Below are 20,149 nucleotides of genomic sequence, written 5' to 3'. Positions count from 1 at the left end.
CTACACATTTTCAGCATTAATATATTTTTTTGCAATAAAACAATCTACAAATTGATTTAACATTTGAAGAAGAAAGTTATTCCACAGACATTCAAATACTGATAGAAAGCTTACATTTCACTGATAGCAACTAAAAGATATAAATCATTGCATATGCAGAAGCTTATATTTAAAAAAAAGAAATGAAGAAAAGATTAATTCAGAATTATTAAGAAAGTTTTTCAAGTGAACATCATCTGATGAACCAATGATCACTTCCTAGTAGCTCCTACCAGGTAGTTAGCACTCAGTGCTTTTTTCATAAAACATCAGACTGAGCAGTCATGGTCTCTGGAAATAAACCACAGAAATCTTCCCACTAAATACTAAAAGATGTATGGAATAGCATTTCTAGGAAAGACTTAAGTCTGGTCACATGCACACTTTATTTGAATATATTCAGATAATAGAGACATGGATTTACCAGGAGGACAGAAAAACCTCCTGAGCTCCCTCATTTATCTGATCATTCTCTTACTCCACGAACTTGTTTTACTCCTTATGCAGAACCCCTGTTTTGTACATCCCAGACTGCAGCCCCTCTCTGCTTTCTCTGTGCACCACTGCTCAGTTTTTGGGCAAAAGTCTAATACACCTGTGCATGTCTAAAATATTTACTTCCTCAGCTCCGACTACCTCAGAAATTTGTCACCCAATCTATCAATGAAAGTTGTGGACATTTATTTAGACCATCTATCAGGTTTAGCTGCTTTTATTTCCACTAGTAATTATAGTGAACCAAAAATACCTACCAGGAGGGAGAGACCTATGTCCATCATAACCAGAGAGAAAAAGAGTTCTGGGTGTATTTCTGGTTGTTCATGGTTTGTAGTAAAACTGTTCTGTGCAAAGCTATTTAGAAATTTCTCTTGGTCATGAAACTTGCAAGTGATTAAAAACTCAAGATACACTGGCACACAGAGTGCGGATTAATAATGAATACTTCATTTCCAAAGCAGCTGTTGAAGCTCAACTTCTCTGAAGTCATACCAAGCAGCAGCTGAAGGCCTTCATCTTATGCAGATCAATATCTACAAATGCACACTATTTGCTAGCTATTTTCCAAGGAAAAAAACAAGCCATGAACATCTCTGCAGCAAAAAACCTTAGGCCACATGGCTTTCCAAATTCAAAGCAATAGTTGACATTTCTAGATTACATAGGGAAACCATTGTGACACTACATTTGACTGTTGAGGATTTAAATAAATCTAATGTAAGACTTAAAGGTTGCTGTTAAGGACTGCAACACTTAGAACACCCAGAGGTATTTCTCCCAATGAAGAGACTCTGAAGTACTTTATGTGAGAGAGCAGGATTATTTAGTGTTTGAAGAACTGCTTCCTGAGGAACTTGCACAGACTTCAGCAAAAATGGAGGCTCTCGGACAGAACAGCACCGAGCAGAAAATGAATAGAGGGAGTTCTTACTAACAGAGCTTTTCACAGATTCCCAAAGCTAAACCTGACAGCTATTTCAAAAAAAAGCATTTTTTACTTAACAAAAAAGCAGTTTTTGAGGTAAGAAATTCTGGAAGGGCTACACCTTTCTGTGGTCAGTATTATTACAGATTAAAAACTCCACACTGAAGTGAAACTCCATAAGAGCAGCAAATCTAGTTTGGAAGTATCTTTGCCAATATTTCCAGTAACTACGGACAGAGCTGAAATTTAGAAATAAAAAGGCTAACATCTTCAACCATCTATTTCACTCCTCAACAATCCATTTCATCTTTCTGAGAGAAAAATTTTTGGACTGCAATGAAAGCATCTCCAGAATTCTTATAATGAATATTTGCTGTTAAGCTGAAACCACTCTCTATGAAGTTGCCCAATACTGTCACTTTCCCAGGCGCCTCTCTCTAACTTACTGAATACTTAGGAGTGATTGCCTGTGCCCTTATATAACCACATCACTAAAATATACGCTACAAATAAATTGTTGCGAATCTGTGTTATTCAGAGTTTTTTTAATCTAGAAATTTTAATGCTGACTTAGACTAAAAAAAAAATCTTCTGATCAACTGTGGCAAAAAGCTCTGTCAACAAATCAGCATTTTCAAAATAAAGAAGGATTCAGAAACTTGAACTCTGGTCACAATGCTTAAATCAACTCCTCACTGAGGCTGAGTTGATATGAAACACAAGAAAAATGAAGTGATGATTGGAAGTGTGTTTCAGGACAGTATCCAGTATCCATCCTTTGGAAACTGTATGTTTTGCACCTGCAAAAATAAGCTAAATAGATTCCATCCCACCTAGAACATTTGACTCCTACGCCCATCCAAACATTTGACCAAACCAGACACATACATCTGGCACCTCTAAACTGTGTCTCGGTAATTCACCACACCTAAACATAAAGTGACTGCAGAAGCATGACAGATACAGCACAACACTCTAAACTGCATCCCTCATGGATTAGGCAGTAGAATTCTATCTCCTCTATAGTTGGCCTTACTGCCCAGCTATCCAAATCCATCTCTGTGGCCCCTCTAAAAGCTCAAGTTTTACTGCCTGAGACTTAGCTGTCTTTTTAAGTGTAAGAATGACAATGACAATTTACTCCAAAGGATGATGATTTATTACTATCATGTGAAAAAGACGAAAAAGTTATTTGTAGAAGGGAATTGTTACATGGCTCAAACTTCTGATCTACCATCCCCTCCTCCTATCTGACCATCTTTGGGGATGCTGAAAATCCCTTCTATGACTTTTTACTGTCACAGTGAATGCTGTTTCTCAATATTCCTACAAGAAAAGCAATGAGATAATCATTTATCAAAGAACAAAAGCTCAAGACTTCAAGAATTGGAGTAGTCCTCTAAGATTATCAATTATTCAGTGGGCTTTGACCACACCTATTATTCAATTGGTTATATCAATTATGCTATCTGGATGCACTGAAGATGGGATTTAGGCAAAATACTCAATAATGTGGATATTAAATAGATACTTCTGATCTGTGGGTAATAAATAACTTTACTGTCTGAATCTTGAAGCTGTAGTTACCATATAAAAAGGAAGTAAGGGGCAGATTCCACTTTCTTCTGGAAAAAGAAAGCTTACCTTTTCTTAAACAGTTACATAATTTACTGTCCCAAAAATTCATTCTAAATACTCTTGATTTTGCTTCAAACTATACTATAGTATAGTATAGAACTATAGGTTCTTCTATAGAGATAACTTTTACCAGCATCTTGATTTCAGAATTCCCTCTCAAAATTATTTTCAGAATGTCTTCCCATCAAGTGCTTTGTATTTCTGAATTCCTTCTGGACCACTTAGGGAATAATCTTGAACTCAGTCCCAAATTAGGCTAGTAGGAGTCCATGTCTTGTTCCAAATCTACGCTCTCAGCTTTGAAATGTGCTTGATACACCTTTAACAGCTACACACTACTGTATGGAAAAAGGATTATCTCAACCATCAAATTCACCTTCCTGGAGAGGAAAACCAAGCAAAATAAAACCAATCTCAATTTGTTCCAAGGATTCATTTAAACAACAAACTGATTTTTACTACCTCATTTGCTGTCTTCAATAAATGACAGCAGTCCCTTTTTAACACAGCTCTACGAAGCAACAGTGGTCAACGTATCAACTGTCCTCAAAAGCTTAAAAATATAAGTTTTACTGTATTGTAGACAAAAAAGGCATATTCATGTGACTTCAGGTTCAACATAAGTCTGGAAAAGTCATATTCTTGTGCAGTATCAAACGGAGTAAAAATTTCGTGCAGGATAGAGCAGAAGATGCCAGTTATCATATGCTTGTTATTTCCCCATTCTCATCACTTATAAGTCTTCTTAGAATTTGATGCATTTGTTCTAAAATCAACACTCTTTGGAACTGCAAATGTACTACAGAATACATTTTTACTTTTCAGATATGCTGGAAGGTCTACAGACTACAGATTCTTAGGTAAAAATGTGTGTAATTATAAAGCTACACACTGCTTTCAGAGCAGTGTACCACAGAAGTAGCTGATTTTTAATATAGTAACTCAAGTTCACATTAATATTAGAATAATATAAAATAATTCAAGGCCTATCAGGCTGAGCACAGGAAAATATATGTATGAACTAGGGAAAAAAGTATGGGAAATCACAAACATAAAATTAGGAAAGACTTGATAGAGTGAGTTTGCATAACCAGCTTGATGTTAGGCAGCCACATTTTTGTTGCTCATTTTTACTGTACTGTGTTTTTATTAGATCTCTCTTGCAGCAAACATTTTCATACTAGTGTCATGTTTAAAACTGAGCATCTGCATGCTTCAAGTTTCTCGCAAAGGTTAGTAGCAGCATACAATGCATTCAAATACAAATTATTGGTAACACTGTAAGAGTTTCACATAGGGTTAAGAATAAAGACAGTAATTCAGACAAAAACCTTTGAGCTCCAAAAAGAGCGAAGCTGGTCCTGCAGTGCTGGCTTGACTGTCTGAAAGTTTATAAAAACAAAATCCACTAATTGAAAACCTTTTCTTTTTCTTTGTTTTTACACAAAACAAAAATAATAATCCAAATTAAAAAATTAAGCAAATTTCTATTAATGATAATTTCTGTCTGCAAAGCAAGCTTAGAAAGTCTTACCTTCAGACTAGGTGTCTGGGTCTGGTCAACAGTAAATCTCATTAAAATACTGAACTGGAGGTCATTTGGAAAAGATTCCCTGTAAACAAACAAAATAATGTTAAGTTACATTAAATTTTCTTTTAAGAACTGTTGAGATGCACCAAATAAGCCCTCACCCTTCTCAGTGGAGCTGAAACTGCTACCAGCTGCCACTGTATCTGACCTTTCAGAAACATTTACCTAGCATGTTCAGGATAACACTTAAGGAATTCCTGCTATGAAGTAACTATAGCTAGAACAGGTAATCCAAGTAATGAGGAATGATATAATAATGATATGCTAGAATTCTGATTCTAAATCAGGCTATTAGTGAAGTCTGGTGAGAAGGAAGGGAAGACAGAAAGCAAATCCATTATTACCGTAACTCCTTAAAAGTTAATGCTGATGCAGAGATGAATATTCCAGTGAAACAAGCAAAATAAAGAAGTGCAAACACAATTTCTACATCACTGAACACAAGGTGAAACAACAAACATACACAGTTCAAATGCACATTTTGGAATCAGGTAAGTGGTATCATATTAATTGTTCAGCACTGAGGACTCAAACCCTTTCAATTAGGAGTCATTTCACGAAACCAAAACTATTGCTGAAGCAATAAGGTTTACTCAAGTTTCAAGATCTGCTATGAGCTGTGCATTTTTCCAGAAATCAAACAGCACACACACACACAAAAAAAAAGGCAGCAAAACCCTTGAAAATAGCTAACAAATATGTTACTATTACTTTTTAAAGAGCTCATTACCTTGTGACATCAAGTGCCTTCTGAACTTTTGCTTGTACAGACCCAAGCAAATCAGCACCCATTTTTTTCAACAGCTGTGTCAGCAGTACAAACAGCCAGTCCTGCAGATCTTCTTTATGGACCTGGATGAAGTCGACCAGGGTCTCCAAAAACATACTGAACACCTACAAGGCAGAAGAAGATGGAAAGAGGGTAGGATGGGGCAAAAGAGGAAGCGACACTGACGTATGCTGAACTTACAAACGAAGAAAGCAGTAAGGGAATCAGAGGCAGAGAAAGGCAGTGTTTTGCAGCCAAGCGGGAAAAAAAGCAAAAAAGGAAGGAAAAGAAAGAAATCTGCCTTGCTTTTTCATTAGATTTTGATATAAGAGTACTTTGGAAATGTTAGCCGACTTCTGTAGAAGTTTGACAGTTAGGTATTCCATGCAGTTTCGTCAAGAAAAGGAATGCTTACTGTGATGGCTGGCGCAACCTCAATTTTTCCAGTAAAACTTTATTTTTTACCCTCTCAAGATCTATCACTAAGTTGATTTGTCATATGACTCAAAGACTACAAAACCACTTTCTTTTTAAAACCAAAAAAGCTGCTAGAATTCTTTGGCAAAATATTAATTTTAAATATCTGCATTATTAAATACTGCAAAATGATGACAGCTGGCCAATTCCTTTAAGAAAATACTTGTAAAAGAGAAAAAGCTTCTTCTACTATTGCAGGTATCCCAACACAAAATTATTCACCACAGTAGGGAAAAAAACCACAATAGATTTCAGATTGGCAGGTGTTTAAAACACAGAAATAGTTTTATTTTTTTGAAAACATAATATCCATTGTCTTCTTTTCAGCAAATAATGTTGAAAAGACTGCATTAGGTAAAAAAAAAACAACCAAAACAACAAAACCAAAAGAACCAAAACCATGTATTTTTAATTGGACTCACATCAGGAAGAAGGGCTTTTTTTGGAGGGAAGGGAGGGTGTGACAAATAGGTAACTTTGTTTAAAGAGCTCTTTTAATATATCTGACTTGTTTTAAGTTTTTTCCAGACCTAAGAGTGAAATCAGGATGTATACACTCTATACTTGTGTGGCCCATGGGTCTCTTGTTTCTCTGACAAGAAAAATGGGTGTTTGAGCTGAAAAAGGTTCCTTCACAATACACACTCCAGCACAGAGTTGGGTACAGCAGCATTGCTGTGGTGCAAACAGGGTTGGGCAGATATTGCCTCCTGAATGTTTATGGCATGTGTGCAAGGCTAGAAGAGCTGGTGCAGAGCAAGGGCTAGAACCCACATGTTCCCGCAGCTGACCTGCCTTGTCATTAGGCCAAATTCTGCTGCTGCTTCTGTGAGAGTGGAAAACCCCAAATTGTGATCACACCTCACACAGCTGCACACACTAGGTCATGGAAGCAGTCTTTATTCCACAGCACCGATGCAAGTAAGGAGGAGCTGGCATAGGCTGCTGCACACCTTCTTTGCTGAGGAAATTTGATTGTTTTTCATGATGATCATCAAGTCAGGGGAAGCAAACTCATACCATAAAGTGGAAAAAATTCCAAACAAGTATCTCTTAGAGTAGTGCCTCCAAATTTACTCTAGAAACAAAAAACAGATTCAGATTCATTTTATCAAGAAAGGTTGGACCAGACCATGCTTGAGGTTCCCTTTTAACCAGGTATTTTATGACTCTTTCAGGATCTACTGGAGACTTGGGAAAAATTTTTAGCAGATATCTTAAATACTGAAAATCTGTGTTAGAAAGAAAACAACACAAATTCCTACTCAATATAAAGCCCATCAGGAATAGCTACTTTATTTAACTTTGGTTTTGGGACAAATTACGTTAAAAATTGTGGAAAAAAAAAACCAAACCTGCCAACTTCTGTGCTGTGTAGATGTATGTTCAAGTCTGAGATTTCAAAATTACCCTTGCCAGTAGTTGGACAAGACTTCTATGTGCAAGACTGGAAACATCTTCTGTCTCAGGCTAAACTGAAACTATACAGAATTTTGTGGCTACAAGCAGTAGCCACAGTAATAAGATAGAGGCAAAACCAAACCAATATGTACTTTCTGTTTTGTAATATGGAGTCTTTGGCTTTCACAGCCCTAAAGTAAGGGGAAAATACACTTAGGCAAACAAATTCTGGTGCTATAAAGATTACACTGTGTGTGTGTGTGGGGTGTCTTACAAAATCCTTCAAATCGAACTACACAGCTCAACAGAATTTAAACCTGTACCTGTTTCTTTGAGTTTGCAGACACTGACACACATGGCTTTTCCATTAAAACATGGCAGCCAAACAAACTGGTTACAAGCTCTGACTTGATGGAGTAATATGGACTTCTTATGACACTTCAAATATGTAAAAGTGGCTTAAACTGAAATCACTGTAAAGTGAATTATGATTCATTAAGGCTAAAGTACTCTGAAGATCCTGTGCTGATGTTTTAGCTGTTAAAAATACACATAATTGAGGACTCAGCTTTGTTTTAAAGGTTTGTTTCATTTTAGATTTACCACAGAGAACGTTTAGACAAAAATAAGTCAAGTAATTTTGTTGCATTTAAAAAAAATACTCAACATATCATTTTGTCTCAGCAAGAAGAATTTAAGAAGGCTGAAAGAGCATTTAAGGTAAAGGATGAATTTGGAATGGAAAATGGAACTCAAGTACCTATATGTTGAAGAATGTATGTGGATACTGCAAAAATTGCAGTTACTGTTTTTATGATGCAAACTAAAATACTGAAATCAACCATCTAAAGTTGAAGTTCATAATAATTTGACAGTGGGAAAAAATAAACAGATATGAAAATAATTATAAGTGATCTACCTCTAAAGTGAATTATTTCAGATGTGCCAACCACCACAATACAAAGCAGGAATGCATAACCAAACAACGTCAGTTAATTAGTAGATAAAGCACATCTCGAAACTTTACCACACATTTTACTAATTGTTTATAGCATTTTATGATTGCAAAAGGCTTGACACTGCATGAACTCTTTGGGGAAGAAAAGTAGAGAAAAGGGGTTAATTGCACATTCATGCAAAGTAAGGTTAGGCTTCCAACAAATACTGAACCAACTTACTCTCTAAAGAGAGTTCCAACACAGGGGACAGCATGCAAAACGAAACAAAAACAGAACAGAACAAAACAAACAACAAAAAAGGGAAAAAGATAAAAACACACAAATTAGTGGCCATCAATACGAAGTTCCTGTATGGAATATAAACCAAAATAAAACAAAAAAGGTACTTCAAAACTTTTATGACAAATTTAAGTAATTTTATTGGGATACCCAATTTAATTTTAAAATAAGCACTTGGCATGTCCTTTAAGTCATTCTCCTATTTTCTCCTCCAAATATTATTACTCTCTTATTCTATGCAATTCCCTCCATCCAGGTATCATGTTAAAAGTAAACCTTATAAAATCCCACAAAAGTGGTGACAGCATAATTGCTACAGACACTTGAGTAGAGTCTAAGATGAGATTTATGTAGGCGTATGTGTGTGATTAAAAAAAAAAATCACAGCTCATGAACTCTTAATACTTAAAGATAGTCTTAATACTTATGTCTGATAGCATATTAATAGTTTTGCAACACCAAAAAGCAGGCAAGTTCAGGGACTGGAACAGCTGTACCACAGGTTACAACACAGGCCAAATTTTCTTGAAACTACGTTTTTTCGTATCACAGTGGCCAGTAAACAGAACAATCAACTAGAACAAGTCAACATAACATTTTTAACGGCTTATTTAAAAGGTAAAATGTTCTTCTAGCTCTGACATATACATTACTGTAATACTAATTATCACAGAACAAGCACAATTAAACCAAGCTACTATTAACAATTTGGTAATTACTTCATTTAAAAAAAATATTCCAGCAATATTTCAATATTTAATATTCTTTCCTCTGCTTTGACTTTTTATGTAATGTTTTTTTCTTTTTAACTGCTTAGTTTAGTCTTTTCTTCTGGATTTCTGCAGTATGTGATCAACTTTAATGCCACATTGCTGTCGGCAGTGCAAGTTATTTCCAAAGTACATGGTGCCAGAGATAGCAGCTGCCACTTTTTCCAACAGGAAAAATAAAGAGGGCAGATGAACACTAAAGTTAACCTGTCAAGACCTCTTATCACTCTGAATTTAATTTTCCATTGCAGCAATAGAATTTTACATATTTTTACATATTTTACATAGAATTTTACATATTTTTAAAAACATGTAAAATGCATTGCATAATCAAAGTAGTTTTTCAGGATTCTTCTGGGAAAAGTCAATACTCCTGAAATAATACCCTATTATGAATTCACAATTTTATCAATTCTGAAATAGTGACACAAAGTGGGACATGTTATACTCAACATAAAAGACACCACTTCTTCCAAACAAGCCTATAATTAAATAAAATATAAAGTTAGGTATTTTTTTACATCATTACATTTATTAGGCTCTTTCCTTACCTGCATTCCTTCTGCTGTGAAAAACTGCGATGTTTAATCAAGCTGTACTAGTAACCCACTTCCCACAAAAACTGTAAAATTACTATCATGCAAAGTAACTCAGAAAGATTTTAATTGTCTTAGGAAACAGAAGCATTGTTTTCCTTGTTATATCATCCATATTGAGTCATTACCTAAGTAAAAGTGAATAAACCATCACATTTTCTTTTATATATAAGTATAGTCTCCTTATGGAATATTTAAAAAATTATGTAAAAATTATTCACCAGTCTCAACTCCCAGTCCTATCTATGAAATTCATGGAAGATGTCATAAGCTATGACAATACATAATGTCCTAGAAAATAAGTAAGTACACATTTGGCATAGTTTATCTGATTATGTATGATTTAGTCAGACAATTTAATTAGTAACTTAAATTACTGCTGAGCCTTTTCTTCTCATTGAGAGAAAATCTATACTTGTGTTGAAGTGGCCTCTGTAAACAACAACTTCTTAAAAACACAGATTTTCAGCGCAAACTCCTGAACTACTTTAATGCATTTTATATGACATTGACCTTCGCTTTATTTCCATGATCCTGCAGAAAAAGGGTGGAAAATTATCTTGTTCAAAACTCCAAATTAAGTTAATTGAAATCTGATACCATTAACTACTTTTGCTTGGGAAATTTTACATATGCAAATATCACTGACATAATTTACCATAACTGCCTTTCTTTTAATTTATGTTTTCAGAAATTTATTGAAAATAAGAAAAACCTACACATACCTTACTGTGAGGATCAGCAAACATTCTTGTGAAGATCTCACACAATCTTTTCAACTCAACACGACTGTCAAAATGACAACAATACATTAGTCAACTCCCCTGCTATTTTCTGCTAGAACACTAATGCATAGCAATCAGTGAAATCACTAGTAAATCTTGAATCAAGTAATCTAGTAAATTAGGTTTTATTTGAGACATGGATAAAAATGTAATAAATTTCATCTAAAATGAGACTTCAAACCTCTTCAAATGTATCTTAAACTGTCTCATGTATTATACCATATTTTTGTAACAGCGCAGATACTGAAAAAGGTGTTCTTAGTAGTGAGTAGTAAACTGTTTCTTCTGAATAAGTATCCCCAAAATTATGGTAATAATAAAAAAAGGCCTTCTACTGATAGTAGATGGAAGCATCTTATGAACCCTCTGTATGGTAATAATTCTCTATTTGGAATTCCCCACATCCACTAGTATATAAACATGCACTAGTAGCCAGAAGTGAGAAAAGCTTCCTTGTTCCTTCTCCTATCTTACTCTCAAAGACACACCCTGCCTTCCCTCCCCCCTGCCTCCCACCAACACTGAAACAATATGTTTCTCTATTGAGATGCCGTCCTACCTTAGAGTTCTCTGGTTCTTTAGTAAGTTCTGCAGGCCTAGAAGGCCTTCTTTCCTCTCTGACCAGTTGGTGCTGGCACAGCGGTTCAGGACCTCAGCCACATCTTCTGTCTGCCTCATGTAGGTTGGGATGCTCCCGTTCCTGGAGCTGTAGGACCTTTCTGAACAGGCACTTGATGCATCACTGTTGGCATCATCATCTGAGTACATCCCGTACGATTCGTATCTTCTTCGCACGGGCTTCTTCTATTGTACAGAGACAGCCCAGATCAGCACTGATTCTCAAAGGGATAATACAACATACCCAGAGTGGGTCATAAGACCAACAGTTTGAATAACTGGTGTAACCCCTACTCCCTGCAGTGACAAATGGCTCCAACCATTCAGCAGGTCAAACCAAGTTAATGAAAATATTTTGAATATGGCTTACATAATATTCCAAACATAAACCCAAAGCAAACGCAGAGAAGACATACGTTTGAGGAAATATTTAACTTTAGTTCTTTTTCAAGAACCCATAAAATTGCATAATGGGGTGACAAAAGACTGTTGCAAGTTAGTTCTTTCACTTCATAGCTTTATATACATTACAGAATTTAAGAATCAGAGGTCTACACAAATTTTGACATTTTAGCTAATTTTGTATCAAACATGTTAATATCAAAATATTAAACTATTAAAGAAGAAAAATAGTTTCTATACCTTAGTCCGTATGTCTCCTAAGAGCTGTTAGCAGTAAATTATTGAAAAGAAACAGAAATTGAGAACAGGAAGGTAAGGCATAGCAGCACTGTGAGTAATAAACTTCCTGCCACTGGACAATATATAGTCTTACTGTAAATTTTGTTCTTAGCTCTCTCTGTCTGATTAGCACATTGTCAAGATGTAGTCTGCTAAGTTTCCATTTCCAGTAAAATATTACATATCATGGGCAGGTTGGTCACAAAGACTTCTCTGTCAAAATCTTTGAGTCTTATGTGGTGATATTTGAGCATGAACACATTAACTTAACACATGCAGTCAATTTTTACTTTACAATCAACTTTAAGTTAAGGACCAAACCTTGATTTGAACTATTCAGTATCTAAATTTTGTCATTGCAATAATAAGAGTAATGTTCTACAAAAAAAAAAGATTACATAATGCAAAATTCCAAATTTCCTAAAACAAAAAACAAGCCAACAAAACAAAACACAACATACCAAAGATCAGAAGGGGGAAAGAAAAGCTATTTATCCTAAAATGAAAAAAAACCCACACACCTCTGCAAAACAGCTCTTGCCATTCAAACTCTGGAGCTGAAGTCAGCATTTAAAAACTCAGTTTCATTACATACTCAAAGAAGCAGTAGTATAAGTGATCATTTTCCCCTTAATTACCACTGCCATTTGCACAAGGCTCTCATTTTTAACCATGGAATATCTTAAAGGATATCACAATACTAATCACAAACTAATCAATACAGCAGGTAAGAAGCAGGCTTATTGTCAACAGAATGAGCATACATACATGTGCAAGAGAATAACTGAAGGGAAAAATCACAGAGATGTTAAGTGTTTTGGTAAAGAGACACCATAAGGCAAAAATAAAAAAACTTTTCAGTACATGAATCTGAAATGCCAAGGATGGTACTAAAGTAAAAGAAAAAAATATGGAACGATTTCCATTATTGCTGCATTTTATATAGCAATATTCAAAAGAGATCTTAGGCAGAAGACTGACACCTCTTTGGCTTCACCACCACTAAAACTGGCCAAGTATTTTTCATAAAACAAAAAAGAGTAACACAACCTGGAATATTTTTGAATTTATATTACATATGACAGGACTCTACATTCTACCTTTTAAAAATACCACTATGAGTGTGAATCTTCAGTCTATGGTAAAACAATAAGAGTGTTTATTACCAGATTTCCATTTACATGGAGCCATTTGTACAGGACAACCTGTACCATTTAGAACATGGCAAGGAACCAGGCATGCAAGTGCTACAATAATAAAATTATGCTCCTCTTGATCCTTCTTTGTAATGTCACACTCTAGTTACAATATACTAACTCATTTTCTTCTAACATTTCTAGCAGCATCATTTCTCTGAAGAAGCTTTATTGCTTCAACAAAGCAGGACATATTAAAGCCTCAAAAGCAGTCATTGGAAACATGATTTTCTCCTCAAGTTCTATACTTACTAGATAATTTGCCCAGCAAATTTGAAAACTAGGAGGCTGCTAAAAGTACTGAAGATACTCTTTGTGATGCACTTGTGTGGAAAGTACAATAGCACATGCTTTCCAGTTATAGCCAGAAAATTTCCATGTTCCATAGATTGTTTTTCTATTGTTCCCTATTCCAAAATCCAGACTGAATTCCAGTTTACAAACCAGCATTAATGCTGAAAACTTTTAGCAAGTTCGTAATAACAGAAAGGGGAAAATGCACTCAACTTCACCATGACTTCTTATGCAAGATTTCACAGATATTCTGATCTGTATGCCAGTGAAGGTACACAAATTTTAAACTAATATGTCAAGAAAGAAGTATTAACTAAGAAATCAATAAATAGTCATACTAAGAATATGACAGTGTTCTTCAGAATTTGAAATTTTGTTCCTCTCTATTGAGTTATATCTGACTGTAATTTAGAGTCTAATTTGTAGTTTTTTACTAACTTTTAAAATAACAGTTTTTCTCAAACCAGAGAAGTAACCATTCCTTTAAAGCATTCTGGTAACTAGAAAACAGATACTTACAAGTATTTAATGAGATGCAAATAGCATACAATAATTGATAAAAATGTATCTGATTCATAGCATCAGGACTTTAACTGAGGATTTCAGCTTGCTGATGTAAGTATCACAACAGCAAAATACATCATAGTGTTCAGTTTGGCTTACAGGGGCAGGAAGGCAGAGGAGCCACAGCCACCTTTTTAAAGAACAATACAGCTTAAGAAAGAGAATAACTAGTTTTAACTTAGTGTAACATTTTGAAAACAAAGGAAAACAAAAACTAAACTTATGAGGTGCTACGTGCTGTGCTGGTTTTGGCTGAGCTAATTTTCCTGACAGTGGCTGGTGTGGGGCTGTGTTCTGGATTTGTGCTGAACACATGTTGGATAATACAGAGAGGTTTCCTCATTGCTGAGCAGGGCTCACATGGAGCCGAGACCTTTTCTGCTTTTCCTACTGCCACGCTGGCCAGGAAGCTGGGGGTGGGAATGGGAGAGTGGGAGGAGACACAGCCAGGACAGGTGACCCAAACTGACCAGAGGGACATTCCAGACCATGTGACATCATGCTCAGTATATAAAGTGGGGGGAAGAAGGAGGAAGAGGGTGATGTTTGGAGTGATGGTGTTTGTCTTTCCAAGTCATTGCTACATGTGGTGGGGCCCTGCTCTGCTGGAGATGGCTGAACACCTGCCTGCTCATAGGAAGCGCTGAAACAATTTCTTGTTTGGCCCTGCCTGGGTGCATGGCTTCTGCTTTCCATATTAAAGTGTTTTTATCTCAAGCCACAAGTTTTCTGGCTTTTACCCTCCTGATTTCTGGCTTTTACCCTCCTTTTACCCTCTGGCACCAGTAGTGAGGGAGAGAGAGAGTGGCTGTGTGGGGCTTGGCTGCCCAGCCATCATTTTCTCTCTTCAGCATCCAATTTCACCTGCTGTCAGAGAGAAAAACTTTAAATGGCACCCAGGCTTCTGGTAAGCAGAGGGCTTTAGCTGTCATCATTCCCAGCTCTAATAAGCCTTCAACCTATCCTGAAGTTTTTCTGGCTGTTGTGAGAAACTGCTGGTTACTTCTGCCTGCTCAAGTGGCTCCTTAGGCCACTCCAACACAGTTTCCTATCTGCCATGAAAAAAAGCATGCTTCTCAAAAGTTAAAACTTTTTTTTTTCCTGTAGGGAATGAAAATTCCAATACTTGCAGCTCCACCAACTCAGTTTCTCTTTTTTTTTTTCACCCCCGAGAAGCCAATAAAACAGTAATTTACAAGTTCTTTTGTATGCTAATGTACAGGAACCAAACACTTGAAGAGCCTGTAACCTACACAAGGTAAGTGTGTGATTCTTACCAAAGCATCTGCTACTGCCTCTTCCACATCAGAACCTGTGTTCAGGACTCGCATAGCACTGACTGATGATGATAATCTACTCGACTGACTAATTCCAAAGCCAGTACCTGTTACAACAACAAAAAGAAATACAAAGAATTCCATCAGAATAGAATGCTGGGATGTAAATATCACATTCACTTATAAAAACCCAAGTAGAAGAAAAGCATTTGCTTAGCATTTTTAGTATGTTATGTAGTGCATAAAATAACCATTTCCATTCTGAAGTCTTTAGTGGTACAGACAAAATAAGAATTCAAGTAAAAAGCCAGTCACCTAAAAACATTCTGTTCCAATGTCACATGGAAAAATCCCTACAAAACAATGGTTTTATTTGAAAGAAGTTTTGCTTTTTCAAAAATTAATGTCTTCTTCATTTTGGGTTTTTGTTTTCATTTAGAAAGAAAGCAAATACAATAGGAAGGCTATTGAGACTGTTGATTAGAAAACTACATGCATCAAGAATGCTCTACAAATACTAAAAAAATAAAAAACTAAAAAAAGTTTTTCTGCAAGTAAAAAAATGTTGTTAAGGAAAAAAAGGATTAACGTTGGACAATGAGGGTGGAGACAACATCTAGCAACATAAACACATCTATCTGGATTATTAAAACCACAAAACTCAAATTAATATAAATAATGCTTTCTAAAACTGAACTATGAGAATAACCAAGTGGGTGGGAAAAAAAAAATCCAGGATGACTGCACAGATGACAGCAAAGGGTACTCATCCTTCACCTGTGGCCCCATAAGCATCAGGAGCGTAGAGGGCACCAGTGGATCTGGAGTGATGTCTGGAAGCTGCAATAACAGGATTAAATAAACCCTATCTATGACCATGGAATCAAAGTGCTGCAATAGCTGCTCAGGCGAACAAGAGAGTATTTATCAAAAAGATTCAGCTTAAGCACAAGAAACTGAATATTAAACAGAAGCAAAAATCTTCAGAGTAGTTCTTTGATTATACCAAATATGATTATATAGGTTTATGTACACTGGACATTTCATGCATAATTTTTTTTTAATTTACAAGATTAAGAGCAGGGTAAAAGCAAGTACGTTTAAGTTCAAAGAAGAAAAGGTGCACAGACACACATGCACACACTCACACAAAAACAGAATCATCAGAAACAGCTAAAAAGGTATCAGTCCACTGACACTGGTCTTGCACTGTGGACTTAACTAAATTATGTGTGCTCCAGTCAGAGCCAGAGCTCACATATCAAACAATATCTGCAAAAAGTGCCTCCTGCACGAACCTGCTGTGCTGGCAGCTGACAATTTGTACACACTTGAATTCTTGCCTATGTTGCAGACAACTCAACCTCAGTAAAAACTCACCACTATGAAAATGAAGTTAAAAATACCCAATTATAATTAAAAGTTTAACATAAGCCAACCAATACAATTAATAATTCATGTACTTACTATTTTATTTAAATGAATAAAATGTGAAGCTGAAACACATGTTAGTAACTACAGTTCATTAAGATTCTTTAAAGTTATGGCAACTGGAAACTGGAGATCCTTAAGGATTTCTGAATAAAACTGAGTACCCCACTCCTTATGGCACTTGTATAAAACTGCTTTTTTAGTAATTCACAAGAAGCTGACTCACCATTGCTAGTGTTTTCTTTCTTAAAAAAAGCAATTTTTAAATTAAATGTGTTTTTATACAATTCAACTTCTTTCTTCAGTTCACTTAAGTTAGAATTTTATTGCCACATAAATGACAATTTAAACTTGAACCCGACTGTCCACCCACAGAGGCAAAACTCCTAGATAAAATCTTACAATTTAATAAATAACTGTAAAAGCACATATCTTACTCTTTCTGGATATATAAAGTAGCACAAACAGGCAAATCAAATTAATCATCCTTTTCTCTGATTAGCAAAGACCATTCAAGAATCTGATTTGCATCATGTACAGGTGAACCATGGATCAAACAACATTTTGGGGAGGACCTTTTAACCTGAGTGCACTTCCACAATGATCCTAAGCCCTGTAAAGATCCCAGAAACAACACTGTGTCTTTCCACATTAAGTTCTCCACTCCTTAGATAAGGTACAGTGATGTACTTTATTTCTAACTAATCCTACATGAAGATGTTTGGCTAGGGCATTTTAGTTTGAATTAATGCTTCATGGAATGCTTGGTTCTTCAGAAAGTGCATCTCAGCATGGAAAAGGAGACAGGACTGAGGATGTCACAACAGACATCACAGCTGACAGCTCTTTAAATACAAGCATTAATAGGATAAACCTTCCCCTTACTTTCCATCAATGAATGCTGAAAATTACAGGTTCAACTGAAAACTAAAAATTCAAACTTCAGGCAAGAAACTTGAAATGACTCCTGTCCCTACATACATTTGAAATATGCTGGACAAGTTTTTAAGACGGTGAAAAAAGCCACTATATATAGGGTGAAATGTACCTCATTCCAAAACTTATTTTCAAGAATATTCTTTGTACCCCTCAAACTGCAGAAATTGTCAAGTATTTACTTTTGCTGTTGCATTTTTTTAAAGTATGAATCAAAGTAAGACTTTAAATGGACTCACACTAAGATGAAATGAACGATTTCTTAGCTAAAATATGGACATTATACTGGTCTGATATTTAATACTGACTGTATTTAACAAAAGTAGACACTTCTATATAAATTACAAATTGCTTCCTTCTTAATGGCTCTTATCTCCCAGTTTATAACATTATGCTGAGATGTGAGATTACATAAACACTTCATACCAATGTATACAGTGAAGCAATTATGTAGCATTTAGGTAATTTTAGACCTTAAAGGGGGATAAAATCCATTCTATTTCATTTGTGTTCGTAAGCAAAAATTTCTGTGCTGACAATGAGAGGCAATAGAAGTTAGATTCCCCTATTCATTCCCATGGCAAACTGCCTCTAGATACACAGAGCTGAATTTGCCTTATTTCATCTTTCACTTGTACCAACAAAACAATTAATGACATTTTAAATCATTCAAATAAAAAGTCATACTAAAAGAAATCTTCATTTATTCCCATTCCCAATATAATTTCCTTTTTTTTTAATCAATGTTGGATTCCTATACATATTACTTCGCATTCTCTGTGCTACCAGACAATTCCACTTATTTCACTAGTACTTGTTTTGATATCTAAATTATAAAACTGAACTACATAAATAAGAATAAAGCCTCCAGTGGCATCTATGCCAAATATCTCATGCTATTGCCTAATACAGACTTTTAGGATAGCAAGCACCCAACCAATTACAAAATGTAAATCTGGTCTTGCATGCATGTAATTCAAATCAAGCTGTAATGCTGCAAAAGAAGCACCAAGAGTTCTGGAAAACATCCTTGTTTTTAAAAGAATAGAAGGTACGTATGTACTTCAACACAATCTCCCAGGTGTGTTTTAGAAAAAAAAAAAAGGTTTCCTAATGGATCCTGTGAAACATCTACTTTTAGTATCATTTCCCAATTAAACAGCATCTGGGCAAACTAGCATTAGTTACTGAAACAGCTTTCACTCAATCAATCTGTACTCTCCCAATAAAACCATGGCTGACAGGAAGCCCTCTAACAGACCACAACATATGTCCAGTGCTAATTAGGAATACAGTAGGGTGCCTCAATTTGAGATAGAAACCAGAGATTTACTATTTTCAGACTATATTTAAAAGCTACTATTATCAAGTCCTTAACTGTAAGCTACACTGAACAAAGCAAATAAGAAGGATCTATACTGAAGATTATTTCAGACAAAGGTAACACCAAAAAGTGATCTGTTTCAGATTCAACTGCACAGAGTTTAATATTACCAAACAAGCAAAACAAAAACGCAATCAACAAACCCAATATGTAAAAGCACTTTAAGCAAGATTTACTATCAACTTTGTATTAACCTTGCCAAAGATATATGGAGATGAAAACCTTCCCTAATCCTTAACCAACATGTTAAGGAAATAATAAACTAATATCCTTATGCCTCATTGACATCTCAGAAACAGACTGATAATCTTGCAAAACCTTGCAATTTGTGTTAGATGAATAAGCTGCTGACTACAGCTGAAGGGACATAATTAAGTGTATTTTCTCCTTATACACTAAAATAATTCATTGACTAGGTAGAAAATTTTGAGCAACAGCTGACCCTGCACTCAAGTACCCAAGCAATGAAAAGAGAAACATGCAATTTCAAAAAAATATCCAAAACCAGGAGCACCTTTTCAAAAGGGCATCTGGACACTGCGCATCACAATCCTTTCTAGACTTGGTACTTCCAACTGAGCCTAGCAAAGCCTGTATTTTCCCTGTGTGCAGTCCATTCACACACTGCTCAGTCCTCCATGGGGGTAAGTGGGGGAGAGCCAAAGGAAGGGAGAAGCCGGTGGCCAGCTAGAAGCTAAAGGCAGGAGGCACGGATTCGTTAGGGGAGGCAGGGACAGCCATGCACGACAAGGCTCCGAGTACTTACCCAGGGGCGGGAAAGAGCGGACAGGGCTCGTGTCCCTGCTACTTTCACGGCTGGCCTCCCTGCTGCAGCCCTGACTCACACTAGGCCGAGGAATGCGGCTGCCTCGCGCTAGTATGATTCAGGGTGCAGGCAAACAGCGGCACAAAGGGAGAAGACATAAGAAAAGTTGCAGTTTTAATGCAATTCTGTTCCGCAGTAAGATCAAAGACGCGTTTCTAAGAAAAGACATTGATGATTATGTCGCATTTTAAGTCATAACCTTTTTTACAGACTTT

General features: G+C 35.9%; 1 protein-coding gene across 34 annotated transcripts in view; it reads right to left on the bottom strand.

Moving 5' to 3' along the window:
* Positions 1-20,149, bottom strand: part of CLASP2 (cytoplasmic linker associated protein 2) — a 145,761-nt gene that overhangs the window by 20,299 nt on the left and 105,313 nt on the right. For 15 of the 34 annotated variants that reach the window (XM_054515117.1, XM_054515127.1, XM_054515135.1 and 12 more), the window contains 9 exons: positions 19,875-19,982; positions 16,135-16,197; positions 15,358-15,464; positions 11,988-12,011; positions 11,287-11,531; positions 10,668-10,731; positions 5,422-5,585; positions 4,635-4,713; positions 4,432-4,482 (listed from right to left, as the gene is read on the bottom strand). In XM_054515117.1, the coding sequence (XP_054371092.1) occupies positions 4,432-4,482; positions 4,635-4,713; positions 5,422-5,585; positions 10,668-10,731; positions 11,287-11,531; positions 11,988-12,011; positions 15,358-15,464; positions 16,135-16,197; positions 19,875-19,982 (905 nt within the window). The remainder of the gene's footprint in view (positions 1-4,431; positions 4,483-4,634; positions 4,714-5,421; positions 5,586-10,667; positions 10,732-11,286; positions 11,532-11,987; positions 12,012-15,357; positions 15,465-16,134; positions 16,198-19,874; positions 19,983-20,149) is intronic. The other 19 variants (XM_036405153.2, XM_054515139.1, XM_036405212.2 and 16 more) reach the window with 3 other exon arrangements.

This window comes from Molothrus ater, chromosome 1 (genome assembly GCF_012460135.2).
Source record: "Molothrus ater isolate BHLD 08-10-18 breed brown headed cowbird chromosome 1, BPBGC_Mater_1.1, whole genome shotgun sequence".
Classification (NCBI taxonomy): Eukaryota; Metazoa; Chordata; class Aves; order Passeriformes; family Icteridae; genus Molothrus; species Molothrus ater.
The sequence above is the reverse complement of the archived record's forward strand: the minus strand, read 5'-3'. Positions and strand labels throughout refer to the sequence as shown.